The 17,879-nt window shown below is 44.7% G+C and overlaps 2 protein-coding genes across 3 annotated transcripts in view; one reads left to right on the forward strand and one right to left on the reverse strand.

The window, feature by feature from the left end:
* The window catches only part of TBC1D8 (TBC1 domain family member 8), a gene marked incomplete at its 5' end in the record, with an annotated part of 46,304 nt that extends 36,330 nt beyond the window's left edge, over positions 1-9,974 (forward strand). For both annotated transcript variants that reach the window (XM_084305916.1, XM_084305917.1), the window contains 9 exons: positions 3,073-3,358; positions 3,867-3,996; positions 4,315-4,413; positions 4,958-5,026; positions 6,393-6,633; positions 7,659-7,724; positions 8,345-8,434; positions 8,599-8,699; positions 9,030-9,974. In XM_084305916.1, the coding sequence (XP_084162042.1) occupies positions 3,073-3,358; positions 3,867-3,996; positions 4,315-4,413; positions 4,958-5,026; positions 6,393-6,633; positions 7,659-7,724; positions 8,345-8,434; positions 8,599-8,699; positions 9,030-9,488 (1,541 nt within the window). In that variant the 3' untranslated portion in view covers positions 9,489-9,974. The remainder of the gene's footprint in view (positions 1-3,072; positions 3,359-3,866; positions 3,997-4,314; positions 4,414-4,957; positions 5,027-6,392; positions 6,634-7,658; positions 7,725-8,344; positions 8,435-8,598; positions 8,700-9,029) is intronic.
* A 472-nt stretch (positions 9,975-10,446) lies between these two features.
* Positions 10,447-14,996, reverse strand: RPL31 (ribosomal protein L31). Its single transcript, XM_084305922.1, has 5 exons — positions 14,930-14,996; positions 14,416-14,532; positions 12,873-12,998; positions 11,036-11,148; positions 10,447-10,514 (listed from the first exon to the last, which is right to left on the reverse strand). The coding sequence occupies exons 2-5, from the start codon at positions 14,520-14,522 to the stop codon at positions 10,483-10,485; spliced, it is 378 nt and encodes a 125-aa protein (XP_084162048.1). The 5' UTR covers positions 14,523-14,532; positions 14,930-14,996; the 3' UTR covers positions 10,447-10,482.
* Between the last annotated feature and the right edge of the window lie 2,883 nt (positions 14,997-17,879).

Genomic DNA, 17,879 nt, shown 5'->3' on the forward strand with positions numbered 1-17,879 from the left:
AGGCAATTCATTCCTACCCAACCTTTTTATCATGTGACCATCTCCCTCCTTGGGTTTTGCCAGCTGTGACTGTTACCTTTTAACAAGCATTTTCATCATTTCACTGCTTGCAAACAGGCAGCATTGGTACCCCTCATCTCATACTTCAGGAATCTTCTCAGTCCTTATCCCTTCTGCAGAGCAAAGAGGAAATTACAAGCAGATAGCTGCAAGATAAAATCAAGTTTTACTTGAGTCAAGAGTGGAGGCAAGAGTCATACATACCTGTTACCAAGACTTTTCCATCCTTTGCATGAACCAGCAGGCTTACTTACTCCACTTTATCTGTTACTCCACTTTATCTGTTAGATTGTCATCGTGTTGCTTTTATGATTTTTAAAACAGTGAAAACCTCACTTCATTTCTCTGATTTGCCTTTTCAGTCTTGGAGAAGTCATTTAGTTGGCACCTTGGGTCATCATTTTTTGAATGGATACCCTGGTATTTTCCTACCTCACTATGGTTTCATGATTTAATACACTAGAGATTCAGTTGCTCAGATACCATGGTTTCTGGGAGGCTAATGAAAAGGTGGGCATAAAAGTAACTTGGAATACACCTGCTTGACTTTCATGTACAATGTCAACATTTAATTATAATGCGATATTCTGCAAAAGATCTGGTTAGCATTGCCTCTTCCCTTTAAATGTCTGCTTTTGTCAGCCTCTCCCATGCTGAGGCTGGAATGATCTTTCTATGTGTCTGTCTATCTCTCTCTAGATTCCTTCAAATACTGCTAAAACCTGCCGTAGCTTTGTTTCAACTGTTAGCTATGGCTATTAAATTGTTAAAATAAAAAAAAAAAAAAAAATTGTTAAAACAAAACAAATGTTCTCTGTTGAGTAACCGCAGTCTGTTTTCTCTTCTGTTTTCTTTATCCTTCTTATTCATGATCATCTGACATGAAAAGGCTGTCCCTTCAAAGCATGTTTCATAAAAGCCCTTTGCATGTCCCTGGGTACTTATTTTCGATTTGTGGTATTGAAATGTTTGTTCACTGACTGGCAGAAGCTTTTTGTGGCTTAATGTGAGAAGTTCTAAGGCAGAGAACTATCATACCTGTTTTTTTATGATTTGGATGCAAAACCAAAAGATGCTAGTTCTCTGCCACAGCTTGTCCAGGATCTGTTCTGCCTTTGGACAGCAGAAGTTTTGAGTGCTAGGGGCATATACGTATCAGGACCAAGGCAATTGAAGTTGACTCCCAGTATTAGCGTAGTCCACAGAATATGGACAATGAGAAAGAGCAACTACCTAAAATAACTTGAAAGGAAAGATAGAATAATTGAAATTTTGTATTGAGGAACATCATTAACTTGTAGTATCTTTGGTTAAAGCTCCTGGGGTGTGTAACCTGGGGTGTGTCAGGCACAGCACTGCTAGCTGGCCGAGGGAAGTGGTTGTCCTGCTCTGCTCGGCTGGTGAGATCTCACCTCGAGGACTGTGTGCAGATTTGGGTGTCACAATATGAGGACATAAAACTGTTAGAGAGTGTCCAAAGGAGGGCTATGAAGATGGTGAAGGGTCTGGAGGGGAAGACATATGAGGAGCAGCTGAGGTCCCTTGGTTTGCTCAGCCCCGAGCAGAGCAGGCTGAGGGGAGGCCTCATGGCGGCCTGCAGCTCCCTCACGAGGGGAGCGGAGGGGCAGGCGCTGAGCTCTGCTCTCTGGGGACAGCGACAGGACCTGAGGGGACGGCATGGAGCTGGGACAGGGGAGGGTCAGGATGGGGGTTAGGGAAAGGGTCTGCACCCAGAGGGTGCTCGGGCACTGGGACAGGCTGCCCAGGGCAGTGGGCACGGCACCGAGCTGCTGGAGTTCAAGGAGCATTTGGACAATGCTCAGACACAGGGTCTGGTTTTTGGGTGGTCCTGTGTGGAGCCAGGAGTTGGATCCTTGTGGGTCCCTTCCAACTCAGTATTTTCTGTGATTCCTGATGTGTCAGGTCTGGTTTGTAGAGACAGGCTATGTGAATGCTATGAAACTCTATCTTCCTGCATCTGCTGGAAAGTAGGAAGGCTCTGCCGAGGGATATGAATAGGCTGGATTGATGGGCCACATCCAGTTCTGTGGCATTCAGCAAGGTTAAATGCTGGCTCCTGCACCTGGGTCACAACAACCCCATGCAGGTGGATAGGCTTGGGGAAGAGTGCCTGGAAAGTTGTTTGGCAGAGAAGGACCTGGGGATGCTGGTCAACAGCTGGCTGAACATGAGCCAGCACCGTGCTCAGGTGGCCAAGAAGGCCAGTGGCATCTGGGCCAGCATCAGAAATGGCATGGCCAGCAGGACGAGGGACATGATTGTCCCTCTGTACTTGGCACCCATGAGACTGCACCTGATCTACTAGCTGAAACAGAAGGAACAGGGCCCTAATCTGCTCCCTTTGGAAACAGTGGTTGGGATGGTTAGGAAAGATTTTATCTGGGCATTGCTGGAATCTTGTCTTAAAAAAAAGCATATTTACACTTACATATGTGTAAATATTAGTGTATATTTTTGTATATAAATATATATATATATGCACACATATATATGTGTGTGTAAATATTTTTCTTCTTGCTTAGTGTATGTAGCCATCTTTTATATTTTGTTACCTGGAATGAAGGCTCTGCTGCCTGCTTGCTTGAGTACATACACTGGAGAGGAATGTGTGCTGCTTTATTATCATTGCATAGATCCCAAGTTGAACAGTAAAATGCTTTAAGATTGCTTTTGCTATCACTTAACTGTTATGTGCTCTTTTAGCCAAAAACAACAGCTGCTGCTATTACTATTTTATTGCACCCCAAAGGCACTTAGCAGAACCAACGTGGTCTTCTTGCAGAAAGTTGTTTAGTAAGGATTACAGACTTAAGGGTTGGGGCTGAGATCACAGCAGGAAGATAATGGGATTTTTCATTGTAGGTGTGTGCGTATCTTGTCAGTTTAAATTTCAAAGAAGCCTTGCAGTTGATAGTTGACAGCGATCATTAACTTTAAAGAATAATTTTGCCTGCAGTGGGCCTGGTTAATACTGTTTTTTATGACTTGCAGGTGCTCAGGTAGACCAGTCGGTGTTCGAAGAGCTTATAAAAGAGCAGCTTCCAGAACTGGCTGAACATATGAAGGACCTGACTCCATTAGCTTCCATTTCTCTCTCGTGGTTCCTCACCCTTTTTCTGAGCATCATGCCTCTGGAAAGTGCTGTGAATGTCGTCGACTGCTTTTTCTACGATGGGATCAAAGCCATCTTCCAGCTCGGCTTGGCCATACTCGAAGCCAACGCGGTGGACCTGTGTAACAGCAAGGATGACGGGCAGGCCCTGATGATTCTGAGCAGGTACTGTCAGGCATCTGGCTGCGGGAGCTTCGCTTCCCTCGCAGATCATCCTGCTGTGAAACAAAGGCGTTTAGGTGCCGTTGTCATAACAACTGGAGGCACAGGCAGTCCCCTCTGTGTTACCTTGCTCCTGCTGCTTTCGCAGTGTCTGCCTGAAACAATGGGCTTTGTAAATTTGACAAATCTGTGTCCTGTGAAATTTCCTGGTGGTGCCGAGACATGCGTGGACTGCGTCAGCGTGCAATATATACTGTTGCTCTTAGTGTCTTCCTTAGAGTGACGAGCTTCCTGCTCCAGACTTCAAGGAGACAGTTTTCTTCCTCGGGCAGCATTTATTCATTTGGCAGATTTGCAGTTCCTAGGTTGAGTAATATTGAAGGCATTTCTGAAAAGTGTAGCAGACTAAAAACAAATGTATTTTTTAAGTCTGACCCATAGGACTAATTTACTTATACTGAGAAAAGTATAGTGCAGAGTAATCCGCGTTGCTTGTATTTGTTCCCTTCAGGTTTTTAGAGCATGTTAAAAACGAGGAGAGCCCTCTGCCACCTATTGGTAATCACCATGCATTTTTCAGTGATGATCAGGAAGCCACTCCAGTGACTGAAATTGCAAACCTCATTCATGATTCCTACGAGGTAAAATACAGCTTGGTGTCTACTGGTCAGTTAAGCCATAATTTTAAAAAAGAAAAAGGTTTAAATTCAACTTGGATGTTTTGACAGTTAATACATATCTTAATTTTTCCTTGAGTAAGTGCTTAAATGCACGGTGCTGAGTGTAGTATAACTACCTAAACAGACAGCTCAGAGACTGAATATGCTTTAATCCATGGGATCTTCAGGGAGTCATGACACTTTAAAAGTTGCATTGCCAATCTAATGGAAATAAAACTTTCTGGAAATGCAAAGATAGTAAAATACTGTAAAATATAAACTTCTGTTCCTCTGTTCTAGAAATTTGGAGACCACTCTGTGGAACAGATCGAGCACATGCGCTACAAACACAGAATCCGTGTTCTGCAAAGCCATGAAGATACAACCAAGCAAAATGTGGTGAGTAAAATGCTGTTTAGGCTGAGGTAGTGTAACATTTCCCCTCACCCTTGTTGCCATATGGCAGACAGCTTTCTTTTTTTTTTTAAAAGGTGTCAAATCATGAAAAATTGTAGACTCATTACTGACTCTGAAGGAAGCTCTTTTCTGGGTTGCTGGTGTTTTTGTTCTGCAGCCACGTGTGTTATTTTCAGGGGTGGCTATAACATAAAGAACAACTGCAGGATAGTTTATCCCAATGCCAGTGGCCGTAGGCAGATGCCCAGGGAAGAGAGCAAGAACAGAGCGATCCTGATGTGATGCTTCCCCGGCCTCCTGTGACCTGCAGCTTAGGGACTTCCTGTCTTTGTTTCCAATAGCCCTTGAGGGATTTCTCTTTTCACGGATTTGTCCAACCAGTGAACCTAAAGAAGGAGGAAAAATTGCAAACATCTTTCAATACTCCAGTTTTCAGCTGTACCACATAAGGACAGTCACTGGGAGGGTTCATGTGCTCGACAGTAGCAAGCATTATGACTAATGCATTTTTTTCTTTCTTTTCAAGCTCCGAGTTGTCATCCCAGATGTTTCAATTCTTCCCGAAGATCTAGAGGAATTGTATGACTTGTTCAAGGTTGGTGTACCTGAAAAGTAGGGGATGAAGGTATTGGAGTGAGGCTTCTGGGTATAACCTGCAGCCTTCACTTAGTGGAGCCATTTCAGATGCTGTGTCTGGGACTTCTGGGAGAGGTCTTCTGTCTGCCCGAGTGTATTATTGGGATGAGATCTGAAGCTGGACCTTGTCATTTTGTCTTTTCTGTGGTTGTCCAGTTGTTAAAGAGATGTACTAACGTCCTGATCATTCAAAAGAGAAAGACTTCAGAATTTCTTTTCTAACTTGCTGCTAGGTAACGGTCCATGAGAAATCAGGTTCTGTTAATTTCCACATGCAGACTAGACTTAATCTGTAGATATTCTCACTGAGAGCTCTGTAGTACTTTTAAGTCCTGCTCTCTTAATGCTCTTTAAAGGTAAGACTCTCTGTTTTCCATGGGAAAACAAACAAACAAACAAAAACAAAACAGAAACTTACATCTTTGCTGTCTGTTCCCAGTTTTCTAATAGTTTTATTTTTTTACATCAAAAGCAGTCTCTGTTTCGGTTCCTCTGTGTCAGGATGGTATTCGAAAGAGCTGTGGTAAAAGTTATTTGGAGACAGGGACAACTAAGATTATGCAGATATACTTGATTTAGAGCTCCAAGTATACAATTGTGACCTCTAATGGACATTTCTTAGGTGTATTGTTCATCCATAAATACTGGGCACTGAGCATATTATTGTGGTATGTGCTTAGTGGCTAAGAGCAGCTGTATCCTTGATCCATTAGTGGTTGCGAGAGGATGCTGCTGGAGCTTGCTCTGTGGTGCTTCCCCCCTGTTCCTTGCTGCCGTTTTTGATCTTTAACTTGCTTGCACTCCTTCCCTTTCCTTACTTGGTTTCTTTGTGGTTCCTTTTTTCGTTATCTCTTTTGTTCCCCTGGGGCAGCTCGTTTTGTTAGGACCCTTCGTTTTGCATCAGCGTGTCTCTAGGGGAAGACTAATAGGAACAGTATCCAAGCAGAGAGGTCTGGGAGAGAATAAATGAGCAGGTCAGGCATAAGTGACTAATTTTTCTATGGTCCCCTATATCTTTGGATGGTTAGATACATCGTGGGCCAGATGAGTGTCAGCAGCAGTAAATTTCCTTCAAGATTCTGTCCAGTTTCTCTTCAAGTTTATTAATTATCCACTGGAAATGATGAGAGCACTTGGATACCCTAATTAAAGATTCATACTTTGCTTTTCCTCACGGGAACAGTCTCAGTATCATCATCACACCACACACACAAAGAGAATTTTGAGTATTTCCAGCCTACTTTGATGTGAATGCCTTTTGCTGCCAGTCTGGCTCTGTTGATACCGCAGACTGCAATTCCTCTCTGGCCTTTGATTTCTCCTAGCGGGAACACCTCATCAGATGCTACTGGGACACGACGAGCCCCGTCGTCGAGCGGCACGACCCCAGCAGGCCGTACGCTGAGCAGTACCGAATCGATGCCCAGCAGTTCACCAACCTGTACAAGCTCGTCTCGCCCTGGACGTGCGGGGAGCACACCGATGTCCTCGCCGAGAGGACCTTCCGGCTCCTGGATGAGAACATGGACCGTCTGATCGAGTTCAAGGGGCTCGCCAGCTGCTTAGGTACCACTCTCACACGGGGTGGAAGTTGGGCGAGGGTTGGGTGGCACGGGGTGGGACACAGATGTCACAGAACATTCGGTATACCTCTGAAATTGCAATATACTGTCTGTAATTGCTTCCTCAAGACTTACTTTATTCTTATATAAGATTATGTAAGACTGCTGCTTGCCTCCTGTTGACAATAAGCAGAACAAAAAAAAAATCTGACCAGCAAGGACTGAGTGTGGTGCTTAAGGCCACCAGCTGTGCTAACGACATGAGGCTTTCCATCCCAAAATCTGGCTGAAGAACAGTGCTGCAACTCAACTGTTGCCTGATCCCAACTGAAAAATAAATGATTAAGTACTCAGAAGCTTCAATAAATTAAGTAAATCCATATTCTTGCCACTTAAGCTTTTTAACTTTTTTTTGATGTTAACAAAATCAACCTATATTGTTTTATGTGATTTCAGTTCTTACATTCTTTCAATTAAAAAAAAATAATAAATCAGAGTTTTTCAGTCCCTTTGAAAGTTTAGAATCTCATTTCTCCTGGTCACTGGAAATATTAGCTATATTCTATGTGAAATAGTTATCTCTCTGGGGCTTATTCTATATAGATCAGCAGTAAGGGCTGAAGGGGGAAAACACTGAGAATCTGATGGCCCCCAAGGAAACAATTTTTCTGTCTCTCCTCTTTCATGTTCCTGTTTATCTGTGGCAACAAACAGTCTTTGTTAGCTTCCCTGCCGTTCTCCTTGATATTTTTAAACGATGATGAAGTTCCACAGGGTTCGGTACTCCCAGTCCATCTTACAAGAACAAAGAACAAACCAGATGGCTGTCACCTGCTGTTCCTCATTAACAGGCACAACTTAAAATATTTCAAAGTAATACACTGGCCATATGTTTTCGTACATTGTCCGTGCAAACAATTATCTTTTGTGCACAGAGACGGCTGATTTATTTTAAGCTGTGAAAATAAATGCTCTAGTACACTTCCTTATTGTTCTTTTTTTTTTTTCTTTTTTTTTTTTTTCTTGCAGATGTCATGTATAATGGAGAAATGAATGAGAAGATAAAGTTGCTCTACAAGCTCCACATCCCGCCTGGTAAGAAACTTGAAAGGGAACGAATACCTCAGTTTCCTCAAAAAACTCTTGCTTAAAGCTTTTGGGAAAAGGCTGCTTAACGAAGAACCCTGTCTTGCTTCCTTCAGCTGGGAGTATATATAGGATTTGCATGTGTAATTATGCTTGCTGCATTTCAAAAATGACTTCAGTTAAAACCTTTTTGGGTGGAATTCATAGATGCAGGATGTTAAGGCTCACATCTGCTGCATCCTGAGATATTCTGTAGCCAATTCCAAGGTTACTTCTAGGCCAAATATGAACTGGGATAAAACATTTTTGCACGGTTATACTTGATTTACACTAAAAATGTCCTTATCACATCTTGATCCACTTGTGATGAAGTGACAAAACTTTGTGGTACTTCCTCTGTGCGAAGTTCTAAATTAAATCTGCCATTCTTGGCAAACGTCCTGCTCTCTCCCTGCAGCACCAGCCTTACTTACATTAATATAATTTTACATTGTGATTTAATGAGGTAACTGCTTAAAAACATACTTGCCCTATTATTTAGCTTTCTTCAAGTATGTAGATTTTAAAAGCATAAATAGACGTCACGCAGCATTTGAAGGACTAATCATTACACTTCAATTTTTGGCCAGCTCTCACAGAAAATGAAAGAGACAGCCAGTCACCACTGAAGAATCCTTTGCTGTCAACTTCGAGACCACTAGTCATTGGAAAAGCAAACGGTATGTCAGAAATGGTTCTCTAACCCCTGTGCATAATGAGATAACCAACTGTCCATTTGGTAACCCTGCTCCATTATCTTTGCTCTCTGGTTTTTATTTTTAAGAGTTGATTTACTTCAGTGACTTGAAAACTAGTTCTCATTTTTCTGTCTACTCCCTAACAGGTGATGCAGTAGATTACCAAAAGCAGTTGAAACAGATGCTGAAGGATCTCGCCAAAGAAAAGGATACTAAAACTGAAAAAGAATTGCCCAAAATGAGCCAGGTATGTATATCAGAAGTTGTGGGCTGCTTTTAAAGAAGTGGAGAGCATTCAGAAATCAACTGACTAAATACAGCAGTTGAGCTCTTTGTGATAAAGTCTAATTTAAGTTCACGCTTAGATTCAGTCTTTTAGATACCTAGGATTTGGTATCAGGGAAAAGGCATCGTGTTTAAAAACTCAGCCACCTCTCTAGCAGCTTCCTCTCCTCACACTGCCTGGTGAATAGAAGTTTCAGACTCGCCCTCACCTGCAATGTAGCAGGCTGGAAAAAAGCCCTCCTCAATCCCAAGGAATCCTGCAGTTCTGATTCTGGCGTCTCATCCTTTGCAGAGGGAATTCATTCAGTTCTGCAAGACCTTGTACAGCATGTTCCACGAAGATCCGGAGGAGAACGACTTGTATCAAGCCATAGCCACCGTGACCACGCTGTTACTGCAGATCGGCGAGGTCGGACAAAGAAGCATCAGCCTGGGGAGCGGATCGGATGAGTTCACCGAGGACCTGCAGCCCGAGGCCGCCGCCTCAGACCAGGACGCTGTTTTTACTGACACTATGAAGACCCCTCACAAAGACTCTCAGTCGTCACCGGTAACCGAAGGGGACTGGACCGTCTCCTTTGAACATATTTTAGCATCCCTCCTGACCGAACAGTCGCTAGTGAATTTCTTTGAAAAGCCCTTAGAACTGAAACCAAAACTTGAGAACGCCAAACTGAATCAGTACAGCCTCAAAACGAACGGGACGAGCTGCCAGTCGCGGGGCGAACAGACAAAACTAAGCACCCAGTAGCAGCAAACCTGTCAGAAACCCAAATGCACTGACGCTATGCCAAAGCACATACTGTAAAAGGCTTTCAGTTAGCAGTGGACTTTTGATAAACAATTTGTTGGTCTGTGGTTTTCAGTTTAATAGCTTTAAAAGCTAAAGAGCGTTCAAGTTGTTTTGTGCCATTGATTTATTATGTTCTTGTTCTGAATGTAAAAGGAAACATCTGCCTACAGCGTGAAGACACTGAAGTCCTCTTCCGTACTGGGAGTACGGCAGAAGCTGTCTCATCGTCCCTTTTTTTAAAAAAAGAAAAAAACAGGAAAAAATTCTCAGCTACCGTCTGCAGTTTGTTTGGGTTGCCTTTTTTGCACTAATACTGAAAACCGTTTCAATGCTGGTAATTGAAACTATTTTAATATATTTGAGTCTATTCCAATTTGTATGTCTTGCCGAGACGTTAAGTGTACATGGACTGTGCTTCTGATGTTGGTCTGTGAAAACATGCACTTTTCAATAAACCCTTTTTGTACTAGACTTGCAGTGGCAGCACCTCTTGGTTTGTGGCAGGTGAGTGCCTGTAGTCCCTCTTCATTAAACAAAGTCCCTGAGGTGGTGTTTGCATTTAGTGGACTGGTCAGAACCCCGTGGTACAGCACAGTGCAGATGTGTTTGGGAGAAGCCTCCCAAGAAGACCAGCCACAGACTCTATCCCAAGAGATTACATACACAAAGTGCATTTAAAATATGGGTGTGATGGCTCTTTATTCCCCCAGGAACAAAGCGCTAGGACTCTGCCCCCACACATTTATCTTCCCTAATACATTCACACGCAGAAGCCTAGCGTTATTAAAAAAATAAAATTACACCATTACGTACAAGCCCCAGTGACGTGAGGTGTTTGAAGAGCCTGACACCTGCTCAATTGAATGCTTTACCGATGAGAGCTTGAAGAGACCAGGCAACACACACAAAAAAAGACTTAAGCTTTCTTTTTATCGTTTTAATTAAAATGAGTTTAGTTTTCATCCACGTTGACCGTCTGTAGGCCTGCAGAACAAGAAATGGTATCAGTATCTATTCCAAGAACAGTTCCCTTTATGCTTATTCAAGTCTTCCCAAGAGAAGTCCCCCAACAGTTTCAAAGCTAGTTTGGCTATTACTTCCAGAAAAACAAACTACACAGGCACAAATGAAAATTTCCACCTTAAATTATTTTGAAAACAAGATGCTTTTCAGCTGACAAGCAGAAGGCTTAACCAGCTTGAGCTTTCAACATAAAGGTGTGCTTCACATAGGTGAACACAAACCTTAAACCACCTTAACAACTATGGTCGGTGTTTTTTATTCTCTCAAAATTTATGTTTTTATTATTTCACTGAATTCTCAGTTTGGGTTTTAATGCTGATCGGGCTAGCTAGCAGTCCTGTTCTCTGCAGTGAAGTTAAGCCAGCTGTTCGGCCCCTTCTGCATGCTTTTCCTCCCAGTTTTGTACTGCAGGAGGAGCTGTCCCACTCCGCCAGCTGCTCGCTACAACGTGGTGTGGAGAAAAAGACAGCATGCAACCTTACCTTTGAATGTTGTGACTGGTACGTAGGTAACCAGTGTGTACAGCTTGTTTGGGGAATCTTCATCCTCGTTGCGTTTTCTGGACAAACGCACACGGATGCGGTAAGGAACATTCCTAAAATGAAGATGACATTAATTTTCAAGAGAGAAAGTACTTTCTTTAGTACTTAAAGAAATTCTTCAAGAATTCCTTAAAGAATTGTGAGCTGGTTAAGAGTTAACTGAGCCTTGAGTAAGATGAATCCACGATAGAGTGGGTGCATAGAGTCAGTCTACTGCTGATCCGGGAGCTGATCACAGAGCATAGCAAGAGTGTGATCAGCAAGCAGCTGCTGCTACCAAGCCTGTGTCAGCTGAACAGAGCTGCTTGGTCGGAAGGGACCTTCAAAGACCAGAGCCTCTTGAACACTGACAGGCACAGGGCATCAACCACGCCTGCAGGAAGCCTGTCCCAGGATTTGACCACCCTCATGGTAGAGGAATTTGCAGTTTATTGCACCCCAAAATGGGGTTTGCCCCCTGGCCCAGGGCACGCTGCCAGCAGCCCCCCCAGGGCCCTCTCTGAGGAGCTGCTTCCCAGCCACTTGGCTCCTGTCAGTGCCTGTGCCCGGCATTCTTTCATGAACAGAAAATAGGGAGGGGAAAAATAACCCCACAACTATCCCAAAAGCCTGTGTGCCCTGTCAAGAGTCAGAGTACTGCCCACTCTGTGTGCCACAAGTCAGGGTGCAATTTTAGTAAACATCACAGCTCAACCAAGATCTTATTTATTTACAACTGATCATCATTTCTTCCTCACAATGTCTATGAAACCACAACTGAATCGCTGAGATGGTTTTGTGACACCAAGTCACAGCCTCACGTCCTCCCCTAACACTGCACAAAACGTGATGCTGAGGGCAGGCACCAAGTAATTTGCCTGCACTGTTTCTAGAGTAACCTCCTACCTCGGATAGACTCCAGGCTTGGGACTAGTCTTGCTCCGAGTACCTCACAGAACCTGGGAAGTAAATTCCTCCTTGCTGTTCCTTCTCAGAGCACACCTACTAAATCAGATCTAGCACAGCGTGTTTTTATCCATATGTTAAGACGCAGGAACTTGCTCCGATTCACCCCCTTCTTAAATCAAAAGCATTTCTCACAACTCCACTTGGATCCCTGACCACCACGCTGGCTGACGCTGTGATTTTGGCCTCTCCCGACCCTCCCAGAGCAAGATGTGATGCTCTGCATACATCAGCAATTCTGGCTGAGCGAAAATTGCAGTTCAACTCACAGTGGGAAGACAGGCGCGATGGCTTCCCGCTCCGCAGAGCGCACAAGTTAGTACAAAGAAGCCCCAGTTCGCTGCCTGACTGCTGAGCTCTGGTTACGCCGCCACCTGGCTCAGCTGCGACTTCTCTGCGTATGAACCAGAACAGCTTAGCAGGGAGGACAGGGAACAGCAACCCCATCTGGGCCCATCTCCTGCTGTTTTTGAAGGAAGGATTGGCCACGGCGCACAGCTCCAGGTAAGGACTGTGAGCATGGCACAGGCTAGACCTAGGCATCTGTTTCCTACAAGACGTGGTTTAAAACGAGGGCCTGTGGGTGCTCAGTTCACCACTAACGGTATAAATCTCTGCCAGATTAACTTTTCATTATGGTGTAAGAGGTCCCACTCCTCACAGTCTTTTCCTAAAACCCTTTGGGTCGCCTTAACACCTCACAGCAACTGCAGAGCGCACACCCTGTAAGAAAGGAAGCATTTGCAAAGAAAATGCATGCACAGCAAAAAGGCTACAGACTCGTCTACCCATTAAAGTTCTCCCTCCAACCCCAAAAGCCGCCGAGATTTACCTTATTCCTTTCGCCCAGACTGCCTTATTCAACCTGGTGTCGATGCGGACGTCAGGAGTTCCCATTTCTTTCATTGCAAATTTGCGGATTTCCTTGAGAGCACGCGGTGCTCGCTTCTTGAAACCCCTAGGACAGACAGGAGAGCCATTTATTGAACCTCAGGGATCTGCCAGCACTGGACATTCGTTGCAGCAGTCAAACACCGATATTCTCCGAGCATACGATTCAAATGATTTTGCTCAGCAACCCTGGCTGCATCGTATTTTGACCAGACCTGGAGGTAGCTGCTCACCTCCAGGTCCACGCCTAACAGAAACCACACACCTTTACGCAGAATGAGCTCTGTAAAATCTTGCAGCTGCAAGAACTCCCAGATCTTAACTCTTATTTCTAGCACGCTGACGCTATCCCTTCTGGCACTACTACTGAAGAGATCAGAGCTTTCATAGAGACTGTAACTAAAAGGCCTAGAAAAAAAGCAGCATGACAGTGGTCATACAAACTTGAAGTCACTTTTATCAGCACAGAAATAAGCAGCACAAAAATAAAACTGATACTATTCTCAGGAACAGCTTCTGTTAAATGGGATTTGATGTTTATTTTCTCCATGTAAGGACTGCACCAGAAGCCCCACCGCACCTGTAGTGCAAACATGGCTCATCTCGTGCACATTACTGCCAGATTTTGTGAGACTGTCAGTGACAGGGATGGTTACAGCTGCACTGCGACTGTTCTGCTGTATACACCCACCCTGGGAAACACAGCTAGGGTTAACAAGGCTTCAGGCCCCACAGTGGGTTATACTCAGCGTAACTTAGAAAGAACTCTTGATATTTACTGCTAGAAATCAGGGCTGGGTGCTTACACGAGACAAGGATTACACAAAAAATATTTCAACCTTATTGCCTCATGCCTCCCCAACACAGGAGGGCCTGAGAACAGGAACATCAGCATTAGGATTAGCGTGATGGGCAGTCTGAGTACCAGCGTCTCCCATCCTCACCCACAGTTCTCCAGCAGTCACTGTCTCACTTCTCTCCTGCTTTAAGTTAATTTCAGCAATTTCAAACTGGTTTGACTTGGATATGGTTTTCTTCCACGTGACTTTATCATACACACATGGAGAGAATCAAAGCGCAAGGCAGTTTCTCACAACCCCTCTCCAGCGCTGTGCTGCTGCTACGTGGTCCTACAAGACTCAGCGTGTTGTCAGGGGCAAGGTTACTCTCCTCTCCACAACAGCACGCAAAACCCAGCCAGTACTGTTCACATCAACTCATACCCCAATTTACAACTCACACAACCATCTAAGCACAAATCCAATCATTTGATTACATCAGTATTTAATTTCTAAAGCTTCCTATATGAGCTAAATTTTAGACTTCAGCTGGGTAGGAATGACAACTCAGGCACAGAGGTAAACAGCTCTACCTGCAAATTAAGGCCTGGAAACCTCATCCTCTGCAGCTTAAAACCCACTGAGCCCACTTCCAAACGCCGCTTTACACACAGCCCACCTCACCGACAAAACCCCAGCGCTTACACGCCATGGATCCGCTTGTGGATGTTGATGGTGTACTCCCTGGTGACCACCTCGTTGATGGCAGACCGCCCCTTCTTCTTCTCGCCCCCTTTCTTCGCAGGAGCCATTTGAGCGACGCTGAAAAGCAGCCAGGCACACACCCGTCACACACGCCGCGGCTTTCCCCGGCTCCTTGCTGTCACGCAGCTCCCACACCCGGTAAATTACCCCGGATCGGGCCGCAGCGTCTCACCGCCGGGCCCTCAGCATTTAAGCAGCACCCCGCAGCCCACAGCCCGGCCCCTATCTCCATGCCAGGCCTGCACCCCCCGGCTAGGCCGCACCCCCCCCCCATCTCCTCGCAGGCCCGATGCGGGCGACCCCCGCCTCCCATCCGTGCCCCACGGCCCTCCCCACGCCCACAGCCGCCCCCGCCGCCATCCCGGCCCCGCGGCTGCCCCCGATGGCTGCGGATGGCTGCGGATGGCGGCGGATGGCGGCGGATGGCGGCGGGCAGCCCCGCGGCGCCTCTCACCCTGCCCGGGCGCGGGCCGGAAAGGATGGCGCAGGGCAGGCTGGGAGGAACGGGCACTTCCGGGTGGCGGCAGGCGCGCACTGCGCAGGCGCTAAAGGGAGGGCGGGGGGGGGGGGGGGGGGGGGGCGCGCGCGGCGCGGCCGTTGGCGCCCCGTGAGGCGGCTGAGGGCGGGCGCCCGCCGCCTGCCCCCTGAGGGAGCCTCAGGCACGGGTCGGGGCTGGTTTTTGCTGCTGATTTTAAAGAGGTGGTTTGGACATAGCCTCTGGAAATCAGGAGGTGTATCACAAGCATCCCCGCGAATAAAATGATTCCTCAAAGTTTTTCTTTTCTTCCTGTGTCCTCTGTCATTTCTGCTCAGAAGGAGCAGCCAGGCACTGGGACGGGTTGCCCAGGGAGGTGGTGGAGTCACCGTCCCTGGGGGTGTTCAGGGAAAGGCTGGACGTGGTGCTTGGGGACATGGCTTAGTGGGTGACATTGGTGGTAGGAAATTGGACCAGGTGATCTTGGAGGGCTTTTCCAACCCTAATGATTCCATGATCATATTAATGGAGACCCACAAAGTGCTACTGCCATGGGTATTTCCCTCTGAGGTGCTCAGTTGCCTTCGTCATCTCTTGCCTGCATGAACAGATTTCCCTTCCCCTTTCCTAAACTAAGTCTGTACAGAAGTGGATGGCATTTGTCAAATTAGCCTCTGCTTAGCTGATGTGTCTGTGCTAAGGTTTGTCTATAGTTAATGGAAGAGAGACTTTCCTTCAGACATCAGGCGAGAGCACCTTAGGATTTAGTTCTTTAATCTTCATCTGGAGGGGTCACTCTTGCTTCACCGAATGTAAGAACTTAAAGACAAGCCTGCTAGCTCAGGTATCTAAGACAGCTGCCTACAGCTAGTGGCAGAAACACTTTCTTAGAGACCAGATACTTGATCCCCTCATCTTCCTTCAATAAAATAAAGTAAAAGGACTGTATGGACTGAAATACCTGTATACCAATCAGTGTTACCAGTCAGTCTTACTGTGGAAGCAGCAGGGTCATTTTTCCAGCAGGTTTTATGTGGGAGATTTTTTTTTTCCCAGGTTTTTCAGTACTCCGTTTTCTGAAGTGAACCTTTTTTTCTTTTTTTTTCTTTTTTTTTTTTTTTTAATATATATATATTTTTCTGAAAGTTTACTTTCATCACTTCCAGCTCCCCGCCCGATTATCTCCGTTGTTCCTCTATGGCATGGAAACCAGTGTTGTGACATGATCCTTGGTACAGAAGCATGAGAAGGACAGCACGGTTTGCACTCTCCTCAAGGTTAGGCTGTCTCAGGCAGCTGCAGGATGCCCTGAGGGGCTTCTGGAAGCCATCCCTTCAATCCTGCTGTGACGGATGAACACGTTACCCAGTTATCCACCTTGTGCTCTGTTGGATGTTGCTGCTTCTGCCAGAGAATCAGCAGAGGGAAAGCAGACTTGTACCTTGGCTGCTCCATTTAGTTGCAGTCAATTTGAATTTAACATGAAAAAGTGCCTGCACAAAGATGCCAAGGTGGGAACTTGGCTCTGTGTGGTGGGGGCACATGAGCAAATCCAGCAGAGGTGTATCAGAGAACTTAGGACAGCGATGTCTTTAAATTGTGAAGCTGCTGCTTTGTGAACATGGGTCAAAGCCCTGGTATACGTTGGGTCAAACCACTCTAAACTGTCTGTCGTGTCCTATGTTCGTCCCAGTCCCAAACTATCTGGTTGGAAGTACAGAGCTGCCTAAGACCATCAGAGTTTTAAGAGAATGAAAAATAAGCTGTCTGGGTTAGCAGCTTATTTAATTTCCTAAGCTATCATTCCCATCACCTATGCCATGTCACAGATCCCGTAGGATAATATTTGTTGCTGGTTAATTGGTTGCCAAACACCTTGCAAAGCTGTAGCTCATGCTATAAAATCTAAGGTGAATCACATAGTTGAACAGCCACAGGAAAATGTGTGCAAGTCCTGCAATAAAGCCTTTTGGCTATTTTATTTTATTCTACAAATAAAGACACCGTCCATCATTATATGGAAAAAAAAATACTAGTTTGAGTCGTATATAGCATGAAACAGTAGTACCCTTCACAGAGACATTTCTAATTCATTAGTTTATTACAAAATATCCACTCACAAAAAAGCACAAGCACAATCTTTATACTTGTGAAATGAGTTGATATTTCATATACAAAATAATTTCCACATAATTCCATATAATTTTATTTTATATAGAAATAGGTCATTATTACAACAGCTGTACAATACACTACTTTTTATTTAATAATTACATAAAATCTTTCTTAGAAACATATCAACAGAAAACATACAAAAAAAGCGAAAAGTGCATTTCTTTTTTTTTTTTTTTTCCCCCCAAAGGAAAATTCAATCCTAAATGTTATAATGAAAGAGATATGTAATAGTCTGCAGCATCCCGAGTCAGTGGGCCAAAACACAGTGCATATTTCTCAGAGACTTGCAGTGAGTGAGTTATTTAGCTTGAAGAAGGATCCATCGTGTATTATGGGAGAGTTGCGTGATTGTGCTTACAAGTCGAGTTCTTCTTTGCAATCACAATTCATATGTATAAAACAGTCCAGTGTTTTTTTGATTTTTTTTTTTTTTTTGTTTTTTTAGTCGTGAAGAAGTTAGGATAAGCTGCATAATACTTTTCAGATTCTAAATCAAGGGTTATGAGCTGTAGACCATCTTCACCAATGACCAGGCTTTCTTCTCCATTGGATGTGCTAATTTGGCCACAAGAATAAGGAAACAAACTTCTCTTTACAGAAAGTGCCTAGGTTTTGTCCTCTGTGCAGTTGTGCAAAATAATAACAATAATCATAATAAAAATAATCTCTTGTTCTCTCCTCAATAGACCTTTGACGCAGTGCTTTTTCATACACAAAAGAAGAACTGAAACAGTGAAGGCCAAGTACCTCAAGT

The sequence above is a fragment of the Netta rufina genome, assembly GCF_964035555.1.
Source record: "Netta rufina genome assembly, chromosome: 1".
Taxonomy (NCBI): Eukaryota; Metazoa; Chordata; class Aves; order Anseriformes; family Anatidae; genus Netta; species Netta rufina.

Excerpts from the sequence above, each read along its gene's own strand:
- RPL31 (XM_084305922.1), bottom strand. The coding sequence starts at position 14,522 with ATGGCTCCTGCGAAGAAAGGGGGCGAGAAGAAGAAGGGGCGGTCTGCC. Across the intron at positions 12,999-14,415 it reads CACAAGCGGATCCATGGCGT|GGGTTTCAAGAAGCGAGCAC; the intron begins GTAAGCGCTGGG and ends TGTCTGTCCTAG. Across the intron at positions 10,515-11,035 it reads ACCAGTCACAACATTCAAAG|GCCTACAGACGGTCAACGTG; the intron begins GTAAGGTTGCAT and ends CTTGTTCTGCAG.